Raw genomic sequence first — 23,945 nt, forward strand, 5'->3', positions numbered from 1 at the left:
AAGAGGACACATTTTGGAATCAGAAGCTCTGGGCCTTGGTCCCAACTTGGCCACTTAACCTGCATTGTGATCTTGAGCAAGTCATTTCACCCTTTGAACCTCTGTTTACTCACCTTGAGAAAGGGACCAAGGTAGGGATAACAACCCAGCTCATGGGATTATTGTGAGTCCTCCATGAGATAATCCTCAAAGGGCTTAGCATTACTACCCGGCATGCAAAAATGTGCCATATATGTTAGTATATACGAGTTGATATCTTAGATGTGAGGAAACTGAGCTCAGGGAGAGGTTAAGTGACTTGCCCAAGGTCATATAGCTGGTACTTGGCAAAGCTGCGACTTAGACTGTCTTCCTCCAGGGCTTTTAGCATCTGTAAAATGAGGGCTGGAGCCTCAGTTTTCAGAGGTGAAAGGCTTGGGGTCCCAGGAGGCTGTAACTGGCCCAGGTGGCTCACACAGCCTGCCAGCAGGGACTTAAAGCAGGTGGTCTGCCCTGGGCTCCACCTCTACTCTGCTGGCCTCGAAGGTGTAGCTGGATTCAGCAGGACTTGCAGAGCTCCTTAAATTGGAAGGTGCCCTGGAAGTGCAGCGGGGACCATGTGTACACACGGGATGGTCACTGCTGCCCCATGGCTGGTCATGTATGATGTCGAGTGGCGCAGCTGAAGTCCCTTTGCTGAGGGAGGCAACAGTGAACAGAAGAAGTTAAGCATGTAGGTTTCGGTGACAGACGTGCTAGCTGTGCTGGCCTCAGCCAGTGACTTCAGCTGTCTTCGGCTCAGTTTCTTCATCTGTAAAGTGGGAATCATGATGGAACCCACCTGCCTGAGCCGCAAGTTGCTGTATTACACGTGATGACATACAGACTTAGCACAGCCGCGGTCAGTCTGTGCTTCTCCCACTCTTCGTACAGCTCCTTGCTGCCTTGCTGCTCAGCAGATTTCTTTGGTTTATTCCTGTTGTTCCTTGGAGATTCTTGGTGTGGTGAGAACCCCAGCCCGGGGTGGCTGGCAGCCCCCAGCTGTGTGGAACCCGACAGGCAGGGGGACGAGCAGGATCTGATTGAATGCTTTCACCTAGGAAACTGGAGGCGACCAGTGCCCAGAATATCGAGTTCCTACAGGTGATTGCCAAGAGGGAGGAGGCAATCCACCAGTCCCAGCTGCGACTAGAAGAGAAAACCCGGGAATGTGGGACCCTGGCGAGGCAGTTGGAGAGCGCCATTGAAGATGCCAGGAGGCAGGTCAGTCTCAATTCTATTACTAACCTATCTCTGTGTCTTTGGACAAATCGCCTAACCCCTCTGAGCCTATCTCGCCATCTGAGAAATGGGCAAATAGAAGTAGTACCTGCCTCATGAAATCATCATAAGGATCAAGTGAGCAATTATCGTAAAGGACTTGGCACTTTATTCACAACCGCTCCTTTGATTGCTGCCTGAGTGGGCATCAGACAGGTGTACCACGTCTTAGGTGATGACTCATGGAGCGTTGGCAAAGGGCAGGTAAAGCGGGGTTGCAGAAGTTGTCCCCACAGTTTGCTCCTGCCCTGAGGCTCCAGAGAATTGTCCGCAGCGAGACCAGTTAGTGGGAGCGGCCCAGCCTTCTCTTTACCAGGTGTTCCCCATGCCAGGTAAGCCAGCCCCACCTCTGTGCGTTTCTGGCAGGTGGAACAAACCAAGGAGCACGCAGCCTCCAAGGAGCGAGCAGCCCAGAACAAAATCCTGGACCTTGAGGCCCAGCTGAGCAGGACCAAGACTGAACTCAGCCAGCTCCGGCGGAGCCGGGATGATGTGAGTCGGGCTGGGGGTGGGAGGACGGGGTAGGAGCAGACAAGAAGGGAGTGGGTTGAGATCTGAGCTTCCTGGCGCCTGCAGGGCAAGATGTTCTGTTGTTTTTATGAATATGACATGGTTTTATTTTTCTCGCATCACTTTCCCGTCCCTTCAGGATATCCCAGGCCAACCCCCTTTTTTATTAACAGTTTTGTTAAGACAGCATTTACCGTAAAATTCCCTCATTCAAATTGCACAATTCAGTGGTTCTGAGTATATTCAGTGTTGTGCCATTATCACCACAATCCAGGTTTAGAATATTTTCAGAAAGAAAATTACCTGTTAGCAGCCACTCCCATTCCCCTGCCCCAACCCCTGGCAACCACTAATAAAGTCTCTGTCGCTATGGGTTTGTCTGTTCTGGATGTCACACACACTTGGCCCCGCCCCCGTTCCTCCTCTTAGGCTGACCGCCGCTACCAGAGCCGCCTGCAAGACCTGAAAGACCGCCTGGAGCAGTCGGAGAGCACCAACCGCAGCATGCAGAACTACGTCCAGTTCCTGAAGTCGTCCTATGCCAACGTGTTTGGGGATGGTCCCTACACTTCCTACCTAACGAGCTCTCCCATCCGCTCCCGGTCTCCTCCTGCCTAAGGCAGCCACTCTTGGGCTAGGAGCTCGGATGGATGCCGTGGGAACTGAGGCTTTGCTAAGCCATACCCAGAAAGCCTGTTGGTTTTCCTCTCTCGTCCTGTGATGAAGTATGTTCAGGGTCTTGTCTTAGCTACTAGCTCCAGAAAAGTGCCTGAAGCAGCAGGGGATGAAGCAGAACCCACTTCGTTCTCTCCTCTCTGACAGCATCGCCTGACGGAAGTTTTTAATTACCCTGACAGGCCTTAAAGTTACTACTATTAGGGTCAGATTGTAACTCACCGTGACTTTTCTCATTCCTTTCCCAAGAGAATGTTTGGACTGGACTTGCCCTCCAGTTCCCTTACAGCTCTCTTCTTTTTAGGACTGTCTCTTGGGTTTTCCCTGACCTGAACCAGCAGGAGCTGTTCGCCAGAGGTCCTCACTGCTCCTCATGTTCACTTGCTGTTTCCCTTATTTCACGGGTATGGTGTTTTCCCCAAGGTGCTCCCCTCCCAAGCCCAGTGGAAACCTCTCATGGCCAAGTTTCCTCAAGGCCACTTGCCCTCACGCACTTGCCAATAGACACTCGAGGGCTTATGTCCAGTTCGCCTTGTAAAAGTACAATCCCAATCTCATTGATTTTTCTCTTTGCCAGGTTTGTATCTGTGGAATGCATTTATTCTTGAAACATGTATGTTGTTTTACAAAAAGCTTTTATAATCAGTATTTAAGTCTCCATCGGATGATTTCCTTTACCCGCCCCAGCCCTCTTCTAAAAATGATTCAGTAAAATGCTGCAGGAGAGCCAGTAAACGTTTTTAAAGGACTTGGTGTGTGAGACTCCTCATTTCATTTTGGCCAGGCTGGCTCTTTCTCCTTTGCGTGCTTTCACTTACAATCCCATGAAAGGCCTGGAGGAGACACACTGAAGGGCACTGCTCAGTGTGTGAGGGCAGCCTACTTTAGCTGTTAGGAGGAAGATGGGATGTGTATGTATTACTATTTTTTTAATGTTAATTGTTTTCTGAATGATAAGGTTATGGGCTATTTTTGTTCTCTTCACATTTTCCTGTATTTAAAAGAAAAAAAAATTCTTCAGAGAGAAGAGAACAAATTTGGTGTACTATGCTGGTACTGACCTCTGGGAGATCCAGTCTGGTCCTCTCTCAGCCACTCTAACCCAAGTCCAGGAGTTCCCCTATGTCCTCAAAAGCAATGGCTCCCACCCAGCCATCTGGATTCCACTACCAGAACCGCCCCACCCCCCCCATCCCCCCCGTTTTGGAGACATGCGTAGTTTCCAGCTTTTAATGTTTTGGGTTTTTTTGTTTGTTTGTTTTTAATTTTATTTCCAGCTTTTAATTTTGCCAAGGAAGGTCACTGAAATCACTACTACCGGCTACCACTGCCACAAAACCAAGCCTATTTTCACACCCTTAACACAAATGGACTTGAACTTTCATACAATGTATGAAAGCTCTTCCTAAGAAAAAACAGTTGGCAAACTTACACCGATGTGCATTCATTTCTGTATAGTTTGTCATTTCATTAGTTTGCCAAACTAATGAAAACCTCCTCAGTGCAGGGTTCTGCTATTTGTAACGATGGTGCGGGAAGCACCTCTTTTCCGGTCCATTGCTGGTATTCTCCCAAGAGCGTTCTATTTTTCTTCGTAAAATGTTGTATTCCAAAAAGTCCAGAGAGTTTGTGGGAAATGTTTATATTGCTTCAAACTCGAGAGTTTTCCTTTCTGCCTCAGACTGAGATCCCATGAAATGGGCAAAAGGGTCAAAAGTTAAAGGGTCCTAGTTAAAGCTGGCCTCAGACAATGGTGAACATTTCATTTACTGAGAGATAATTCACATAAAATTCACTCTTTTAAAGTGTATAATTCAGTGGCTTTTAGTATATTCAAAGTTGTGCGACCACCACCTTTAGCTAATTCTCGAACATTGTCATCACACCCCAGTGGAACCCATACCATTAGCAGCTGCTCCCCATTCCCCTCCCCCCAGCCCCTGGCAACCACTAATAGTCTGTTTCTCTGGCTTTGTCACTCTGGACATTTCACATAAATCATACCATATTGTGACTGGCTTCTTTCACTCAGCACGATGTTTTCAAGGTTCATGTCGTAGCGTGTATTTGTACTTCATTTTTATGGCCCAATAATATCACATTTTGTGGATACACCATATTTTATTGACTCATTGGTTGACGAACACACGTGTTTCCATTTTTTGGCTGTTACAAGTAATTCAATATTCTACCAGTTTTTTGTGGACACATTTCTTTCGCGTATATATTTAGTAGAACTGCTGGGTTAATGGTAACTTTTTCGGCCGCAGGCAGGCGGGATCTTAATTCCCCGACCAGGTATGGAACCCGCGCCCCCTGCAGTGGAAGCGCACGAGTCTTAACCACTGCCAGGGAAGTCCCTCTTTAACCTTTTAATGAACTGCCAGACTGTCTTCCACAGGAGTTGACCCATTTTAGAGTCCCACTGGCAGCGTATGTATGAGGGTTCCAATTTCTCCACATGCTCATCAATACCTGTTCAGTTTTCTGCAACCCGGAAGGCCCAGCCTTCTGAAGCCCCCAGGTCGTAGCTCCCTGCAGGGGAGCGAGCCTCGGGCCAAGCCCTGTGCGCAGGCGCGTTGGTGGGCGGGCTCAGTGCCGGAGGTGGGGCCATGCAGCCGTTAGGGGCGGGATTGAACTGCGTCGCTACGTGTGCGCCCCGGAAGCGGAAGCGAGCACCTGTTTCCGGTCGGCTGATTCGAGGACTCGTTTTGTCTCAAGCGGCGCCCCTGGAGACCTGTAGCGGGGCAGGCCATGCCTTCCGAGGGTCGCTGCTGGGAGACCCTGCAGGCGCTGCGTAGGTCTGAGAAAGGTCGCATTTGCTACCACCGCGATTGGCTGTTGCGGGGCGAGGTGAGCAGTGGCCCCAAAGGGGGCGGTGGTCCTTCCTGCCCCTCGTCACGGGACTCTGCTCTTCCCTAGCCCTTGGCATGTCCTGCGCCAGGGAACCGGTGCGTTCTTGTAACAGCCCGGGTTTGCTGCTTGACTCCCGTGTGTGCACCACCGTCTCTCGCCTATTCTAGCCTTCCGTGGAGCTCCCCTTCAGACGTGCTCTTTGAAGGCTTCATTGCTCCCCGCAGCTGGCGTTAGGTGCCTGCGCCTATGTTGTCAAAGCAATCCTGGCCTCTCAGGGTCAGTTAGTTTACTGCGCGTCTCTTGTGTTAGGAGATCCAGATTTAGTGGTGAACGGTTAACAGGACCTAACTTATTGCTGCCAGTGAAATGACCAAACTTTTAGACGACGGAAGTTGGACGGACCTGGGAACTTTAATGGGGGCGTGGTCACTGCATCTAAGATTCGCAAAGCCCTGTACTAGACCGCGCAGGTGGGGGAATATAGAGACGGTTAAGGCATAACTCCTCTTTCCGAGTTGTTGGTAATCTAGCTACAGGTATGATGTCTTGTCTCTTCAGACTTAAATGTGAAACACTTCTAAAGCATTTCTGTCTTCATGTCTTTGACGGTTTTAAAGAATACATATGTTACATTCTATAGGATGAATTGCAGCCTGAATCTGTATGGTGTAGACTCAGATTATGCATTCTTAGCAGGACTACCACAGAAATGATGCTGTGTCCTCAGTAGGTCACATCAGTCACACATAGATGCTTCAGCCCATCCCAACACCGGTGATGCTCACATTGATCACTTGGTTACAACGGTAACTTCCAGATATTTCCACGTAAAATTCACTTAAAGTTCATCATTTTCCCTTTTGTAACTTCTTAGTATTTTGTTGGGAGGTAGTCCAAGGTTACACCAAAATATTTTTTTCTTATCAAACCTCCACCGTTAGCATTTATTGGTGATTTCTTCCTGAATCAGTCTTTTCTGTGATGTAGATGAATGGTGTTTCTTTATAGCTACCATTCCTACGTTTGTTAGCTGGCGTTCTACTGTAAGGAAGAGCTTTCTTTTCTCTTCCGTTTAATTATTCATATCAGAATCCTCATGGGTTCCTTCTGTTTAATTGTTTATATCAGTATCCTCATGGGTTCCTATTTTATTCAATGAGTTGTGATCCACTACTTGTAACCTTGTGTGTGTATATTTGCCAGTTTATGTCTTTTGCTCATTTTTCTATTGGGGTTTTGCTAATATTTTATAAGTTCTTTATGTATTAAGGATAATAATATTCCTTTATCTGTGATATATATTGCATCTTTTTTTCTAGTTTGTCAGTTGAAATTATTTTCTCCGTTGATGGTGTTTTTTATGGGTTTATTTTTTACATTTGAAACTTTGCTCCTGGAATTTATTTTGGCGTAAAGAAAGAGTAAAAAGTTGTCTCAAATTCAACATCCTTTCATGATAAAAACTCTTTCCAAAGTGAGTAGAGAGGGAACATATCTCAACATAATAAAAGCTACTTTTATTATGGGACAAATAAAGCTACTTTTATTGTGGGACAGACCCACAGTCAACACAATACTCAGTGGTGGTGAAAAGCTGAAAGCCTTCCTGCTAAAATCTGGAGCAAGACAAGGATGCCCCCTCTCACCACTCCTAATCTAATATAGAATTGGAAGTCCTAGCCACAGCAGTCAGACAAGGGAAATAAATAGAAAGGTATCCAAATCAGAGGGAAGGGGTAAAATTGTTATTATATGCAGATTACATGGTACTATCTATAGAAAACCCTAAAGACTCCACAGAAAAACTACTAGAACTGATAAATAAATTTAGCAAGGTAGCAGGATATGAGATTAACATACAGAAATCTGTTGCATTTCTTTACACTAACAATGAAATATCAGAAAGGGAAAGTTAAAAAAAAAAAACCCTTTTAAAGTCACATCCCCCCCCCAAAAAAAGAAACCTTAGAAATAAACCTGACCAAGGAGGTAAAAGACTTATATTCTGAGAACTGTAAAACACTGATAAAGGAAAGGAAATTGAAGATGATTCAAAGAAATGGAAAGATATCCCATGCTCTTGGATTGGAAAAATTAATATTATTAAAATAGCCATACTACCCAAAGCAATCTACAGGTTTATTGCAATCCCTATCAAATTACCCATGACATTTTTCACAGAACTAGAACAAGTAATCCTAAAATTTATATACAAGCACAAAAGACCCAGAATTGCCAAAGTAATCCTAAGGAAAAAGAACAAAACTGAAGGGATAACCCTCCCAGACTTTAGACAATACAACAAAGCTACAGTAATTAAAACAGCATGGTATTGGGACAAAAACAGACATATGGATCAATGAAACAGAATAGAGGGACCATAAATAAACCCACACACCTACAGTCAATTAATCTTCAACAAAGCAGGCAAGAATATACAATGGAGAAAGGACAGTCTCTTCAGAAGGGTGTTGGGAAAGTTGGACAACTGCACATGAATCAATGAAGTTAGAACATTTCCTCACAGCATACACAAAAATAAACTCAAAATGGCTTAAAGACTTAAATATAAGACATGACACCATAAAACTCCTAGAGGAAAACATAAGCAGAACATTCTCTGACATAAATCATAGCAGTGTTTTCTTAGTCTTCCAAGGCAATAGAAATAAAGCAAAAATAAACAAATGGGACCTAATCAAACTTACAAACTTTTGCACAGCAAAGGAAACCATAAACAAAATAAAGACAACCTACAGACTGGGAGAAAATATTTGTAAACGATGAAACCGACAAAGGCTTAATTTCCAAAATATACAAGCAGCTCGTACAACTCAATAACAAAAACAAACAACCCATTCCAAAAATGAGCAGAAGACATTTCTCGAAAGAAGACATACAGATGACCAATAGGCACATGAAAAGATGCTCAACATCGCTAATTATCAGAGAAATGCAAATCAGAACTACACTGAGGTACCACCTCATGCTGGTCAGAATGGCCATCATTAAAAAGTCTACAAATAATAAATGCTGCAGAGGATGTGGAGAAAAGGGAAGCCTCATACACTGCACCCCAGTGTATGAGGCTTCCCTTTTGAAAAGATATATGCACCCCAATGTTGTTAGTAGCACTATTTACAATAGCCAAGACATGGAATCAACTTAAATATCCATTGACAGATGAAGAGATAAAGAAGATGTGGTATATGTATACAATGGACTACTACTCAGCCATAAAAAGAATGAAATAATGCCATTTGCAGCAACATGGATGGACCTAGACATTATCAGACTAAGTGAAGTAAGCCAGAAAGAGAAAGACAGATACCATATGATATCACAAGTGGAATCTAAAATATGATCCAAATGAACTTTTTTTTTTTGGCTGCATTGGGTCTTCATTGCTGCGCGTGGGCTTTCTCTAGTAGCGGCAAGTGGGGGCTACTCTTCATTGTGGTGTGCGGGCTTCTCATTGCGGTGGCTCCTCTTGTTACGGAGCACGGGCTCTAGGCGCACGGGCTTCAGTAGTTGTGGCACACAGGCTCAGTAGTTGTGGCTTGGGGGCTCTAGAGCTCAAACTCAGTAGTTGTGGCTCTAGGCGCGTGGGCTTCAGTAGTTGTGGCTCACAGGCTCTAGAGTGCAGACTCAGTAGTTGTGGTGCGCGGGCTTAGTTGCTCAGCAGCATGTGGGATCTTCTGGACCAGGGGTCAAACCCATGTGCCCTGCATTGGCAGGGGGCTTCTTAACCACTGCACCACAAGGGAAGTCCCTAGTAAGCACTTTTCTATGCCTATTTTTTATTTGCTTATTTTCATTTTAAAAGGTATAACATGTTCATTTAGAAATTAAATACAGAAAATTAGAACAAGTAGAAATATGTCACTGATCACCCAAGCTTAACTTCTGGTATATTTCTTTCAAATTTGTTAGGGTATTTATTTGTATTTATTTTATATCATTGTAGACATAGTTATTTATACTCTTGTTTTTTCACTTAAAATTGAATCTTGGGGGAGGAGGAAATGAAGTAAGGTCGTCAAATAATAGAAACTTCCAGTTATAAGATAGATAAGTACTAGGGATGTAATATACAACTTGACAACTGTTAGCTAACACAGCTATACAATATATAGGAAAGTTAAGAGAGTACCTGCTGAGAGTCTCATCACAAGAAGAAATTTTTTTTCCTTTTTTCTTTCTTTTGATTATATCTATATGAGAAGATGCATGTTGTTAGCTGAACCTATTTAATCATTTTACAATATATATAAATCAAAACATCGTGTTTAGGCCTTAAAATTTTACAGTGGTGTTTGTCAATTATTTTTCAATAAAACTGGAAAAATTTGAACCTTACATAGGATTCACAATTGGCATTTTTAAATGACTAATATTCACTGAGTGTGTATACCATAGTTTACTTCAAAATTCCTTTCATGTTCTTTTCTGTTACAACGTTTTAGATTGCTTTCAAATCTGCTTTTTTTTTTTTGCGGTACGCAGGCCTCTCACTGCTGTGGCCTCTCCCGTTGCGGAGCACAGGCTCCGGATGCACAGGCTCAGTGGCCGTGGCTCACGGGCCCAGCCGCTCCGCGGCATGTGGGATCTTCCCGGACCGGGGCACAAACCCGTGTCCCCTGCATCGGCAGGCGGACTCTCAACCACTGCGCCACCAGGGAAGCCCTCAAATCTGCTTTAATGACCATCTTTGTGCATTGTTCCTTTTTCTGTAGTTAGGGTTATTTAGTCTGATACTCTAAAAGGATAATAGTCAAGGTCATTATCAAGAAGCTACTGTACTTTCTCTTCATCTCTGATTGTTAATACAGTTACTTTGGGTCTTTGGTATGTATGTATGTATATATTTATTTAGGCCTTCTTAGATTTTCAGTAAAGCATGTAGTGGATTATAAGGACAAAATTATTTTTGATTGCTTAGATCAGTTGACATTCAAGTTGAGCTTAACCTTCTTCTTCCCTCTAGGATGTTTTAGAAGAATGTATGTCTCTTCCCAAGCTGTCTTCTTACTCTGGATGGGTAGTAGATCATGTCCTACCCAATATGCAAGAGAACCCACCTCCCTCTGAGACTTCAACATCCCCTAGATCTACTTCAGCCCTCGGCCAACCTTCATTTGTTCCCAAATCTCCTGTCAGAGACCCTGCCTTCTCACCAGTCTCCTCAGCAACACCAGATGGAACCAAGGTAAGGCTTTTGATCAGTTTAAGACAAAAGACAATGGTGGCTGCAAAGTTGAAGTGTTTAACATTGTCATACTACAGTGACCTTACTCTGGAGAAAATAATGGTTGCTTCTTCGAATTCTTGTAGCTGTTTGTAGCGACAGTGTTTTCCACATCACCCAGCGTTCTCTTTATGAAGACCCAGAGAGAGAAATTCCTCTCTATTCTTAGTACCAAGAATAGTAATTAATTTCATGAGCAAGTGGATTTTTTTCTCATGAGCATTGCATCTGTTTAACTCAACAAGGTCTCCCTTTTTGTTGTTGGCTGCTGGAAAGCTTAGAGTAAATTTTATACTTGCTCTTAGATTTACATACCTTATTGTTGCTTCTGTATGAGTTTTTACCTTCTTTCTGGCTCTATTTTGTTCCTGCCTTTGTTTCTCCCACTTAAAACAGTTAAATTGTTGCTGGGGCTCTGCTCTTCTCTTTTCTCTTCTCTTCTCTTTCTTTGTATCTCTAGACGTATTTATTTATTTATTTATTTATGGCTGCATTGGGTCTTAGTTGCTGCACACGGGTTTTCTCTAGTTGCAACGAGCGGGGACTACTCTTCGTTGCGGTGTGCAGGCTTCTCATTGCAGTGGCTTCTCTTGTTGCGGAGCATAGGCTCTAGGCATGCGGGCTTCAGTAGTTGTGGCTTGCAGGCTCTAGAGCGCAGGCTCAGTAGTTGTGGTGCACAGGCTTAGTTGCTCCGCGGCATGTGGGATCTTCTGGACCAGGGCTCAAACCCATATCCCCTGCACCAGCAGGTGGATTCTTAACCACTGCACCACCAGGGAAGTCCTGTTGTTATGCTTTATGTTCCCTTATAAGCTGCATTAAATCCTTTCTGGATCAAAGTAAGATATAACAACTAGTATAACAAGAGTTAATAGAAAAAAAGTCTTCTAAACTTCTAAGCACTATTGTGCTTTTTCTTTCTTTTTTTTTTTTAATTATTTATTTATTTATTTATTTTTGTCTGTGTTGAGTCTTTGTTTCTGTGCGAGGGCCTTCTCTAGTTGCGGCGAGCGGGGGCAACTCTCCATCGCGGTGCGCGGGCCTCTCGCTATCGCGGCCTCTCTTGTTGCGGAGCACAGGCTCCAGACGCACAGGCTCAGTAGTTGTGGCTCACGGGCTTAGTTGCTCCGCAGCATGTGGGATCTTCCCAGACCAGGGCTCGAACCCGTGTCCCCTGAATTAGCAGGCAGATTCTCAATCACTGTGCCACCAGGGAAGCCCAAAACTCCTAAGCACTATTGTGCTTTTTCAAGTTTTAGATTTTTGTGCCAGCAAAATAAGACTAGGCAACTCTTTAGAAAGGTAGAGATTACATTTTTCACGTTTAGCTTCCAAAAGACAAAGTTCTTTGTTCTTTTTGTTCATACTCACTGCAGACTTTTGTTTACTGAATATATATTATCAATTCAACAAAAGGAAGAAGTTAAATCTCCCTATGGTTTCATCATTTCAGTCATCAGTTACTTCTTTCCACTTTCATATGCCTGCATCCTTGTACCTTGGCATAATTAAATTGTATGTGCACTTTCATGTTCTGATTTTCCTTCCTAACTTTATTTTGTTCATGAACTATTTGAATTATTTGTTCACGTTATTTCCACCTTTGTAAATGTCTACTTAGAGGATATGTAATATCCTGTAATTTATTAAACTGCTCCTTTATTATTAGGCATTTATATTTTTCCATTTCATTGCTTTTAAAGATATTACACTGAGAAACTTTCTGCAGAGAGATCTTTCCGTTTTTAATCTTAAAATATGTCTTCTGGCTAATATCTTAAAGTAAATGCCCAAATGATTTGACTGGCGTCAAAGATAAAAGGGTATGAACATTTGTTTGTAAATTTTAAACCTTTTTTTAAATTGTAAAATATTCATGACATAAAATTTACCATTTAACCATTTTTTAGAGTACAATTCAGTGGCATTAAGTACATTCATAGTGTTGTGTAATCGTCACCACTATCTATCTCCAGAACTTTTTCATCACCCAAAACTAAAAACACTACATTCATTAATCAATAACTCCAGGACTTTCCTGGTGGTGCAGTGGTTAAGAATCCACCTGCCAAGGCAGGGGACACGGGTTCGATCCCTGGTGTGGGAAGATCCTACATGCCATGGAGCAGCTAAGCCTGTGTGCCACAACTGCTGAGCCTGCTCTCTAGAGCCTGCGAGCCACAACTACTGAGACCGCGAGCCACAACTGCTGAGCCTGCATGCCACAGCTACTGAAGCCCGCGTGCCATGCTCCACAACAAGAGAAGCCACCGCAATGAGAAGCCCGTGTGCCACAACGAAGAGTAGCCCCCGCTCACCACAACTAGAGAAAGGCCGCGCGCAGCAATGAAGACCCAACGCAGCCATAAATAAATAAATAAATAAATAACTCCTTATTTCCCCCTACCCCCAGTCCCTAGCAACCATCATTCTACTTTCCGTCTCTATGAATTTGACCATTTTAGGTACTTCGTATAAGTGGGATCATGTAATATTTGTCATTTTGTGACTGGTTTATTTCACTTAGCATAATGTCTTCAAGGTTCATCCATGTTGTCGCATGTGTCAGAATTTCCTTCCTTTTAAGGCTGAATAATACTCCACTGTGTGTACCATGTTTTGTTTATTCATTCATCTGTCACTGGACGTTTAGCTTGCTTCCACCTTTTGGCTGTTGGTGACTAGTGCTGCTCTGAATACGCATGTACATGTATTAGTTTGAGTACCTGTTTTCAATTCTTTGGGGTATGTACCCAGAAGTAGAATTGAGGAATCATATGGTAATTCTATGTTTAAATTTTTGAGGAACCATCATACTGTTTTCCACAGCAGCTGTATCATTTTACTTTCCTACTAGCAATGCACAAGGGTTTCAGTTTCTCCACACCTTTGCTAACGTTTGTTATTTGCTGGGTTGTTTTTGTCTGTTTGTTTGTTTTTATTTTGTTTTGTTTTACAAAAGCCATCCTAGTGGGCATGAAGTGTATCATTGTGGTTTTGATTTGCATTTCCCTAAATGATTAGTGATGTTGAGCATATTTTCATGTGCTTATTAGCCATTTGTATATCTTCTTTGGAGAAATGTCTTTGCAAGAGTTGTTCACAATAAGAAAGAATTTATTGTACAGTAAATAATAATCCTAAAAAATAATACAGGACAGAGATGATTATTCATATTATGAAAGACTGCATGATTACATACATAAAAAGTTTACTTTTTAGTTTATATTTCACACTTCATCTTTTAAAATATTAGTCTTTAAAAAATATTTCTAGCAATTGAGCATCATAGACACAAAAATGAACTTTAGCCTAAACTTTACAACTTACATAAAAATTAACTCAAAATGATCATGAACTTAAATGTAAAACTATAAGACTTTTAGGGAAAAAAAAAACATAATCAGAACCTAGGACTAGGTGAAGAGTTTTTAGATTTGGCACTGAAAACTTAATCGGGCTTCCCTGGTGGCGCAGTGGTTGAGAGCCCGCCTGCCGATGCAGGGGATGCGGGTTTGTGCACCGGTCCGGGAGGATCCCACGTGCCGCGGAGCGGATGGGCTTGTGAGCCATGGCCGCTGAGTCTGCGCATCCGGAGCCTGTGCTCCGTGGCGGGAGAGGCCACAACAGTGAGGGGCCTGCATACCGCAAAAAAAAAAAACAACTTAATCCATAGAAGGAAAAATTAATAAATTGGACCTCATCAAATGAAAAGCGTGGCTCAGTGAATGACCTTGTGAAGAGGATGATCAGACAAGCTACTGACTGGGAGAAAGTAGTTGCAAACGACCTATCTGACAAAGGTTTATGTATCTAGAATATATTTAAAATATATATCGAGAATATATATTTAGAATATATTTTTAAAACTCAGAGGTTAAACAAAAACTTTCTAATCTTCAATTAGAAAATGAGCAAAAGATATGAACAGACATTTCACCTAAGACAATATATAGACAATATAAGTACATGAAAATATGTTCACAATCATTAGCCATTAAAGAAATGCAAATTAAAACCAGGACGAAGTAGCACTACACACCTATCAGAATGGTTAAAATAAAAAATAGTGACACCACCAAATGCTGACAATGATGTGGAGAATCTGGATCACTCGTGTATTTTGGGTGGAAATGTGGAACGGTACAGGCGCTCTAGAGAACAGTTTGGCAGTTTCTTATAAAACTAAATAGGTGCTTAACTATATGACCTAGCAGTTGCATTCTTGGGCATTTTTCCCAGAGAAATCAAAACTTATATTTACATAAAAATCTGTACACCAGTGATCATAGGAGCTTTATTTATTATATCCCCAAGCTGGAAACAGTGAAATGTCTTTCAACAGATGAATGGTTAAACAAACTGGTACATCTCTATCATGGAATACGACTGGCAATAAAAAGGAACAAGTCCTTGATAATATGCAACAACTTAGGATCTCAGAGGCATTATACGAAGTGAAAAAAGCCAATCTCAAAAGATTCTGTGCTGTATGGTTCCATTTGTTTAACGTTCTTGAAATGCTATCATTATAGAGATGCAGAACAGATTAGCAATATAGAGGTGTGGCACGAGGAAGCTTCATGGTGATGGAACAGTTCTGTACTTTGTGGTGGTGGCTACACATGTGATAAAATTGCATAAAACTGTACACGTACCCAAATGAATTCCTGTAAAACCTGGCGAAATCTGAATAAGTTCTGTGGCTCGTACCATCAATTTACCGTTTCCAACTTCCTGTAAATTATAATTATTTCAAAATTTTAAAAAAAATTTAAGTTTCTATGAGCAGCTTCTCAGAGGCAGCAGTTTCTAGTTCTGATCCTGCTAATAGTGTGGCATGCCCTCAGGCAGGCATCTTTCCCTCCTTAGGCCTCAGTTTCTTCATCTGTAAATCTGGTACTGGACTACATTGCCAAGGTCCTCTCCAGGTATAAAATTCCGTAATTCTTAAGGTTTAAGTAAAGTTTTGGATGGCTTTATATAATGAATTGTATCATTTATAAATTTTTGGTGTTTAAGTAACAGAAACCCAGTTTAAACTAGCTTAAGCAAAACAAGGGAGTCAGGGGAGAAATTAATTAGCTCATATAACCAGGAAATCTAGGAGTGCATTTCGAATCAATTAGATCTAGAGGATCTATTTTCTGCTTGTCTGTCCTTGATATTATTTCTCACTTGATTCAGTGACTCAGACCCAGGGCTTTGCTTCTCCATTTCTCAGTTCTGTCTAACTCGTCTTGGTTTCATCTTTCAGATAGACTGTCTGGCAGGATGTCTCTTGGTAGCTCTAGACACATATCTTCTTAGCTTAGCATCCCCAGAATAAGAGAAAGCCATCCCAAATAGCTCCATCAGGAAAATTCAGAGATGGACTCTGGCTTAGCTTAGGTCATAAGCCTCATTCCTGAAGTAGATACTGGGTACAAGGGAATAGAATACTTTGATTGCCAGGCTGGTCACATGCTTAGTGACCCCTGACACTAGGGGGCGTGGAAGAATCGGGGATGTGGGCTGGGGTTTCTCCATCCAAACCAACCCAGCAAAAACGGACACTGATTAGAAGAAATGGGGAAAATGTGCTGGACAAATCAAAACAAACGAGCAAGCAAAAAAAAAAAACACAAAAAACTGTACAAAGCAAAAACATCCACTTTATTAAGGAAACCAATTAGAATAAGGTCAATATCATGAAAAGCACACTGGTTCTAACATATATTGTTTTGTTGTTGTTACTGGTTGTTCATAAGTAAGGATGTGATTTTTGTTCAGATTGAATAACACCAACTTTACCGTCTTAAAAGCTTAATTTTTCCATCTTCTGTCTGTATAGGACAAATACGAGTCCCAGCATACAGAACCTATGGTACTTCAGTCCTCCCAGGGGATCAAAGTGGAAGGCTGCATCCGAATGTATGAGCTGCTGCACAGAATGAAAGGAGCAGTAAGTAACCCTTGAAGTAAGACAGGCGTGACCCTAGGGAGCCACGTTTAAATGCAGTTCCTCAGGGATTATGAATGTCCACCATGTACTAATAATCATCGTGCCCCACCTACTAGTAGCTCTGATTCAGCTGGGGAGATAGCATAACATAGCAGTCAAGAGTAAGCTCTCTAAAGTCAAATCTGGTTTCAAATCCTACCTCTTCTATTTTACGTGTGACTTTGGGAAAATTACCTGGGCTTTCCTGGCTTCCATTTACTTCTCCAAAATTTGAAGATGATCTTTGTTGTCAGATAAGGTTATACTGAGAAGATTGACCTTAACAGCCTCTTGAAAAAAGAATAGCACTATTTTAATTGGTTTATTTGACTTTATTCTTTTTATTAGAAAAACAATGCATGTTTTGTAAAACTTTTTCTTTTTCAAATTTTTATTTATTTATTTTTGGCTGTGTTGGGTCTTTGTTGCTGCACGCAGGCTTTTTCTAGTTGCGGTGAGTGCGGGCTACTCTTTGTTGTGGTGCGCAGGCTTCTTATGGCGGTGGCTTCTCTTGTTGTGGAGCACGGGCTCTAGGCACGTGGGCTTCAGTAGTTGTGGCTCGCGGGCTCTAGAGCACAGGCTCAGTAGTTGTGGTGCAGGGGCTTAGTTGCTCCACAGCATGTGGGAATCTTCCTGGGCCAGGGCTTGAACCCGTGTCTCCAGCATTGGCAGGCAGATTCTTAACCACTGTGCCACCAGGGAAGTCCCTGTAAAACTTTTTAAAGAGTACATGAGTTTATAAATTTAAAGTCTTCTAGCATCTACCCTCATTCATTTATTCATGGTATCACCAAATACTTATTGAGCACTTTTGTTCTAGGCCTAGATAAAATAGTGAACAGGGAATTCCCTGGCGGTCCAGTGGTTAGGACTCCATGCTTTCAATGCTGATGGCCTGGGTTCAGTCCCTGGTTGGAGAACTAAGATCCCATAAGCTGCGTGGCACAGCCAAAAGAAAAAAAAAAAAAAAACAGTGAACAAAGTAGACGCAATCCATGTCCTCATAGAGTTTGTATGCTGGAGGGAGAAACATAGAACCAAGGTTCTAAAATATAGTTAGAAGACTATTATAATCTGCGTGAGAGACAGCAACAGTCATTGAAGCATTCACTTTGACACTGGATGAAAAAGGATGACAGTTGCTTAGACTGGAGGGGAGCGGGTAGCAATGGAGATAGTGAGAGAGAGAAAGACAGTTTCTTCTTGAGTTTTCTCAGCTCTCTTCTTTCAATCATCACTTCTGCATGGACTTTCTGTCCTCCAGATGCGAGTAGAAAGGTTTTCCTTGCTGATAATCTTCCTCATATGCTCTCTGTTGTTGAGTCTTTTTTTTTCTTCCCAAGTTTTAATTAAACAGTCTCAGAGGAGAGGAGATATATATTTGTGTTCAATTTGCCGCCTTCTACTGGAAGTTTTTTTTTCTTCTTGTAAATTTATTTATTTATTTATTTATGGCTGAGTTGGGTCTTTGTTGCTGTGCATGGGCCCTCCCTAGTTGCAGCGAGTGGGGGCCACTCCTCGCTGCGGTGCACAGGCTTCTTATTGCAGTGGCCTCTCTTGTTGCAGAGTACGGGCTCTAGATGTGCAGGTTTCAGTAGCTGAGGCTCATGGGCTCTAGAGCGCAGCAGCAGCCGTGGCGCACGGGCTTCGTTGCTCCGCGGCATGTGGTATCTTCCTGGACCAGGGCTCGAACCTGTGTCCCCTTCATTGGCAGGTGGATTCTTAACCACTTTGCCACCAGGGAAGCCCTACTGGAAGTTTTAAAATAACTTTTAAAATACAATAGCCTAGGGCTTCCCTGGTGGCGCAGTGGTTGAGAGTCCGCCTGCCGATGCAGGGGACACAGGTTTGTGCCCCGGTCCAGGAAGATCCCACATGCCGCAGAGCGGCTGGGCCCGTGAGCCATGGCCGCTGAGCCTGCGCGTCCGGAGCCTGTGCTCCACAACGGGAGAAACCACAACAGTGAGAGGCCTGTGTACCGCAAAAAAAAAACCAAAAACAATAGCCTAATATCTTAACAATATATATTAACATATCACCATGCCAGTGTATACAGCATGTCATCTTCCTTAAAGGCTGCAGAGTATTTTCTAGTATGACCTACTGTAATATGTTTAACTATTTCCCTGTTAATTTAAATTGTTTCAAATTTATTACCATTATCAACAAGGATGCTCATTATCAATGAGCATCCTTGTACATATATCTATTTTTTTAAAATAAATTTATTTATTTTATTTATTTTTGGCTGCGTTGGGTCTTTGTTGTGGCACGCGGCCTTTTCATTGCAGTGGCTTCTCTTGTTGCAGAGCACGTACTCTAGGCATGGGGGCTTCAGTAGTTGTGGCACGTGAGCTCAGTAGTTGTGGCGCACGGGCTTAGTTGTTCCGTGGCATGTGGGAAGTCCCCTTGTACATATATCTTTGCACACATATGCAAGTATTTCCTCAGGACAAAGTCCTAAAATGGAATGAGTGTCAAAGGATATATACACTTTAAAATTTGATAGTTAAAATGTCAAATTGCTCTTATAAACCAAATGAGAGGGCTTCCCTGGTAGCACAGTGGTTAAGAATCCGCCTGCCAATGCAGGGGACATGGATTCGAGCCCTGGTCCAGGAAGATCCCACAGGCCGTGGCGCAACCAAGCCCGTGCACCACAACTACTGAGCCTGTGCTGTAGAGCCTGCGTGCCACAACTACTGAAGCCTGTGCACCTAGAGCCCGTGCTCCCCTCAACAAGAGAAGCCACTGCAATGAGAAGCCCCCACACTGCAACGAAGAGTAGCCCCCGCTCGCAGCAACTAGAGAAAACCTGCACGCAGCGATGAAGACCCAATGCAGCCAAAAATAAATAAATAAATAAATTTATTTTTTAAAAAAAAACAAATGAGAGTACTCTCGTGAATAATAAATGGAATACCTGGTACCCTTAGGTATAAAGGAATGGGACTTTGCTAAGTGACGGTGGAGGAAAAGACTCTAGGCAGAGATAATAACTTGAGGGAAGGAGTGAGATAGGAGTATGCATAGCATGTTTATGGAATTAGAATAAGGATTTCTTTAGATTACCCTGAAGCTCTCATAAGAATACACAGGATGGAAATTCCCTGGTGGTCCAGTGGTTACTGGACTCCATGCTTTCACGGACGAGGGCCCAGGTTCGATCTCCAGTCAGGGAGGTAAGATCCCACAAGCTGTAGAGTGTGGCCAAAACAGAAAAAGAGTACAGTAAGCTTAAGGATGGAAGCTTAAAAGTGCAGGGCTATTTGATACTGCGTTGGTGAATACCCGTCCATTCTTAGCTTATACTGGAGTGACATAAACCATATGGGGCAAATTGGAAAAGCTTTCCACAACAGCTGAGTTTAAAGATCAACCCAAAGCGGAGACGTGACTCAAGCAAAGGTTCCAAGAAGTAGGCAGATGATTCCATGCCCCGAAGTATCTTTGATGGAGTTAAGGGCTGATGGGAGGGCAGCCCATGGGGTAGATGAGCAGGGTGTGATGGAGCTGCAGAGAGCTGGTTTTGATCCTTTGCAGGAGGGCTTGAGGCAGTGGCAGGAGGAGCAGGAGAGGCAGGCGCGGGCCCTCTCTGAGATGGCATCTGAGCAGCTGAAGCGCTTTGATGAGCGGAAGGAACTGAAGCATCATAAAGAATTCCAGGACTTACGGGAAGTGATGGAGAAGAGGTGAGTTCCCTGAATTACAACGGGAATGTCGGCGTGGTCCACCGGAACTCTTTCCCTACATAAAACCCAAAGGGAAGGAGTTGAACTTCTTCTGAGTCCTTAAGTATCAAAATAAAATAGCCAGAGAAACTTATAACCTAGAAAAATGACCAACCTTGGAAAGATGAGCAATGCAACACAAAGAGAGGAGGCTTTTAGGAGAGGTAAAACAATTTCAGGAAGCATCCCTGACTCTTCCTCCCTCCATTTTTCATTCAGCTCCAGAGAAGCCCTGGGGCAGCAAGAGAAGCTGAAAGCTGAGCATCATCACAGGGCGAAGGTCAGAGCTTGGGAGAGTCCGTGTGGGTGTTCAGTGTCTGGGTGACGTGCCCGAGGAGTTGGGTTCCAGCACAGTCACAGAGGACCTGGCCCCTGTCATGCCACTGTGTGGCTGACTTGGGGCAGTCCTTTTGTCACTCTGGGCCTCTCTGTGAAAATAGGTAGCCCACACAGGACTGGAAGAATGTGGACAGAGAAGGCCCAGGAGCCCTTAATTTGACCGCCCTTCCTGTAGATTCTCAACCTGAAGCTGCGGGAGGCAGAGCAGCAGCGCCTGAAGCATGTGGAGCGGGAGCGGCTCCGGAAGGAAGAAGGCCAGATCCGCCTGCGGAACCTCTACGCGCTGCAGGAGGAGGTGCTGCACCTCAGCCAGCAGCTGGACGCCGCTGACCAGCGCAGAGACCTGCCCAGGGTCGACCTGTCTGCCTTCCGGACCCGAGGCAATCAGCTGTGCGGCCTCATCTCGGGGATCATCCGGGCCACTTCTGAGGTGAGGGGACTTCAGGAAGACTCTGTCTTTGAAATGAAGAACATTGAAAGCAAAACTGTTTTGTGATTTAAAAATAATACCTTCTTATTACCGCTTGTCATCCTCTTACCTAGAGATAACCACTGTTAGTGCTTTATATTTCTTTTTTCCCTGTGTATGTGTGTGTGTGTGTGTGCGCGTGTGTGTGTGTGATCTCACCCTAAATTGGGCTAATATAGATATAATTTCTTAGGTTAAAAAAAAAATTGTTTCTTCCAACTGCAAAATACTTTAGTTCATTCATTAATATAAACTGAACGCCTGCTATGCTTATGATAAAAATTAAAACCTTACAGAAATGTATATTGCTTTTTATCATTTGATATGGTATTTTGAACACGTAGTTACTGTAGTCATTGCAGTGTTAAAACCTGCAAGTATTGCCTTGACACATAATAGGTATTCAATAAATATTTGATGAACAGATGAAGTCGGATACTTCCAACATCTAACCATACCAAAATTTATTGAAAAAGCATGCCTATTGGTGAATATTTAAGTTTCTGTATTTTCACTATCGTGAGTAACACTGCAGTGATATCACTTTGTGTACGTCTTATCTGTATTTTTGATTATTTCTTTGAGGTAAATTCCTACAAATGGAATTACTTGGTCAAAGAACTTGAAGGTTTTGTTTTGTTTCTTTGTTTTTTTGGTTGCACCAGGTCTTAGTTGCGGCCCGCCGGCTCTTTAGTTGCCGCACATGGGCTCCTTCGTTGCAGCTCACTGGCTCCTTAGTTGTGGCATGCATGTGGGATCTAGTTCACTACCAGGAATTGAACCTGGGCCCCCTGCATTGGGGAGTACAGAGTCTTATCCACTGAACCACCAGGGAAGTCCCAACTTTAAGGTTCTTGATTTGCATCTTAAAGTTGTACCAGTTCACACTTCTATGAATTGTATGTTCTTCTTTTTTCTTTAACTTTTATTTTCCTTTTTTTAAATTTTTGGCGACGCTGCAGGATCTTATTTTAATTCCCCGACCAGGGATGGAATCCACACCCTCGGCAGTGAAAGCATGGTGTCCTAACCACTGGACTGCCAGGGAATTCCTAAATTCTATGTTCTTTGCCCTTTGTTCATATCTCTACCAGTTTGTGTTTTGAAAAATCAACTTATGTGAGTTCTAAATATTAAGAACCTTAAGCATTTATCATATTTGAGGCAGAAATTTATAGTTTATAGTTACCTTTCAATTCTCTTTTTGGCTTTTGTTTACCATTCTTTTTGTAAAATTTCAAACCTACACGGAAGTGGAGAGAACAGCACCCATTCCCCAGCTCCCTCAAGAATCTGCACATGGCAATCTCATTTCATCTATGCTGCCACCTGCACCCCTTCCTCCAGATGGTTTTACAGTAAATCTCAAACATACTACTTCATCTGGAAAATAATTTAGTATGTATCTCTAAAAGATATAACTCTCTATTACATAACCAAAACACTAATATCATACCTAAAAACCTAATAATTCATTTTATATGATCAGATATCTAGCCAGTGTTCAAATTTCTCCAGCTGTCTCAATAATTTTTTTTTTTTTACAATTGGTTGGAAAATTAACATCCATACAAAGTTCAGCTTTTTGGTTTGCTGTGTCTTACTTCAGTCTTTTAATCTTAAGACTCCCTTATCTCTCTCTTTTTTCTTGCTATTGTTGAAGAATCTGGATCATTTGTTCTATAAAATTTCCTACATTCTGGAAAATTTCAAGGCAATTGCTAACCCTAACCCTTGGATTTTTTTTTTTTTGTAATGTCTGAAACATTTATATTAACATATTTCCATACAAATAACCCAAAGAAAGTTTAGTATTAGTTGTTTTTCTTTTTTTACTGCAGGTTCTTATTAGTCATCAATTTTATACACATCAGTGTATACATGTCAGTCCCAATCGCCCAATTCAGCACACCACCATCCTCACCCCACCACGGTTTTCCCCCCTTGGTGTCCATATGTTTGTTCTCTACATCTGTGTCTCAACTTCTGCCTTGCAAACCGGTTCATCTGTACCATTTTTCTATGGTTCCACATACATGCGTTCCACATACATGCGTTAATATATGATATTTGTTTTTCTCTTTCTGACTTACTTCACTCTGTATGACAGTCTCTAGATCCATCCACGTCTCAACAAATGACTCGTTCCTTTATATGGCTGAGTAATATTCCATTGTATATATGTACCACATCTTTATCCGTTCATCTGTCAATGGGCATTTAGGTTGCTTCCATGACCTGGCTATTGTAAATAGTGCTGCAATGAACATTGGGGTGCATGTGTCTTTTTGAATTATGGTTTTCTCTGGGTATATGCCCAGTAGTGGGATTGCTGGATCATATGGTAATTCTAGTTTTAGTTTTATAAGGAACCTCCGTACTGTTCTCCATAGTGGCTGCATCAATTTACATGCCCACCAACAGTGCAAGAAGGTTCCCTTTTCTCCACACCCTCTCCAGCATCTGTTGTTTGTAGATTTTCTGACGATGCCCACTCTAACCGGTGTAAGGTGATACCTCATTGTAGTTTTGATTTGCATTTCTCTAATAATTAGTGATGTTGAGCAGCTTTTCATGTTCTTGGCCATCTGTATGTCTTCTTTGGAGAAATGTCTATTTAGGTCTTCTGCCCATTTTTGGATTGGGTTGTTTGTTTCTTTAATATTGAGCTGCATGAGCTGTTTATATATTTCAGAGATTAATCCTTTGTCCATTGATTCATTTGCAAATATTTTCTCCCATTCTGAGGGTTGTCTTTTCATCTTGTTTATGGTTTCCTTTGCTGTGCAAAAGCTTTTAAGTTTCATTAGGTGCCATTTTTTTTTTTTTTTAATT

The 23,945-nt window shown here is 42.5% G+C and overlaps 2 protein-coding genes across 15 annotated transcripts in view; both read left to right on the plus strand.

Annotated features, from left to right (window-relative positions):
• Window positions 1-3,233, plus strand: part of ODF2 (outer dense fiber of sperm tails 2) — a 30,841-nt gene extending 27,608 nt beyond the window's left edge. For all 14 annotated transcript variants that reach the window (XM_033858749.2, XM_033858751.1, XM_033858752.2 and 11 more), the window contains 3 exons: window positions 1,080-1,242; window positions 1,666-1,791; window positions 2,239-3,233. In XM_033858749.2, coding sequence (XP_033714640.1) covers window positions 1,080-1,242; window positions 1,666-1,791; window positions 2,239-2,427 — 478 coding nt within the window. In that variant the 3' untranslated portion in view covers window positions 2,428-3,233. The remainder of the gene's footprint in view (window positions 1-1,079; window positions 1,243-1,665; window positions 1,792-2,238) is intronic.
• Window positions 3,234-5,169: 1,936 nt separating this feature from the next.
• The window catches only part of GLE1 (GLE1 RNA export mediator), a 43,897-nt gene continuing 25,121 nt past the window's right edge, over window positions 5,170-23,945 (plus strand). Inside the window, exons 1-6 of the mRNA XM_033858763.2 lie at window positions 5,170-5,337; window positions 10,328-10,549; window positions 16,422-16,532; window positions 20,115-20,263; window positions 20,522-20,582; window positions 20,817-21,071. Coding sequence (XP_033714654.1) covers window positions 5,239-5,337; window positions 10,328-10,549; window positions 16,422-16,532; window positions 20,115-20,263; window positions 20,522-20,582; window positions 20,817-21,071 — 897 coding nt within the window. The 5' untranslated portion in view covers window positions 5,170-5,238. The remainder of the gene's footprint in view (window positions 5,338-10,327; window positions 10,550-16,421; window positions 16,533-20,114; window positions 20,264-20,521; window positions 20,583-20,816; window positions 21,072-23,945) is intronic.

The sequence above is a fragment of the Tursiops truncatus genome, chromosome 6 (genome assembly GCF_011762595.2).
Source record: "Tursiops truncatus isolate mTurTru1 chromosome 6, mTurTru1.mat.Y, whole genome shotgun sequence".
Taxonomy (NCBI): Eukaryota; Metazoa; Chordata; class Mammalia; order Artiodactyla; family Delphinidae; genus Tursiops; species Tursiops truncatus.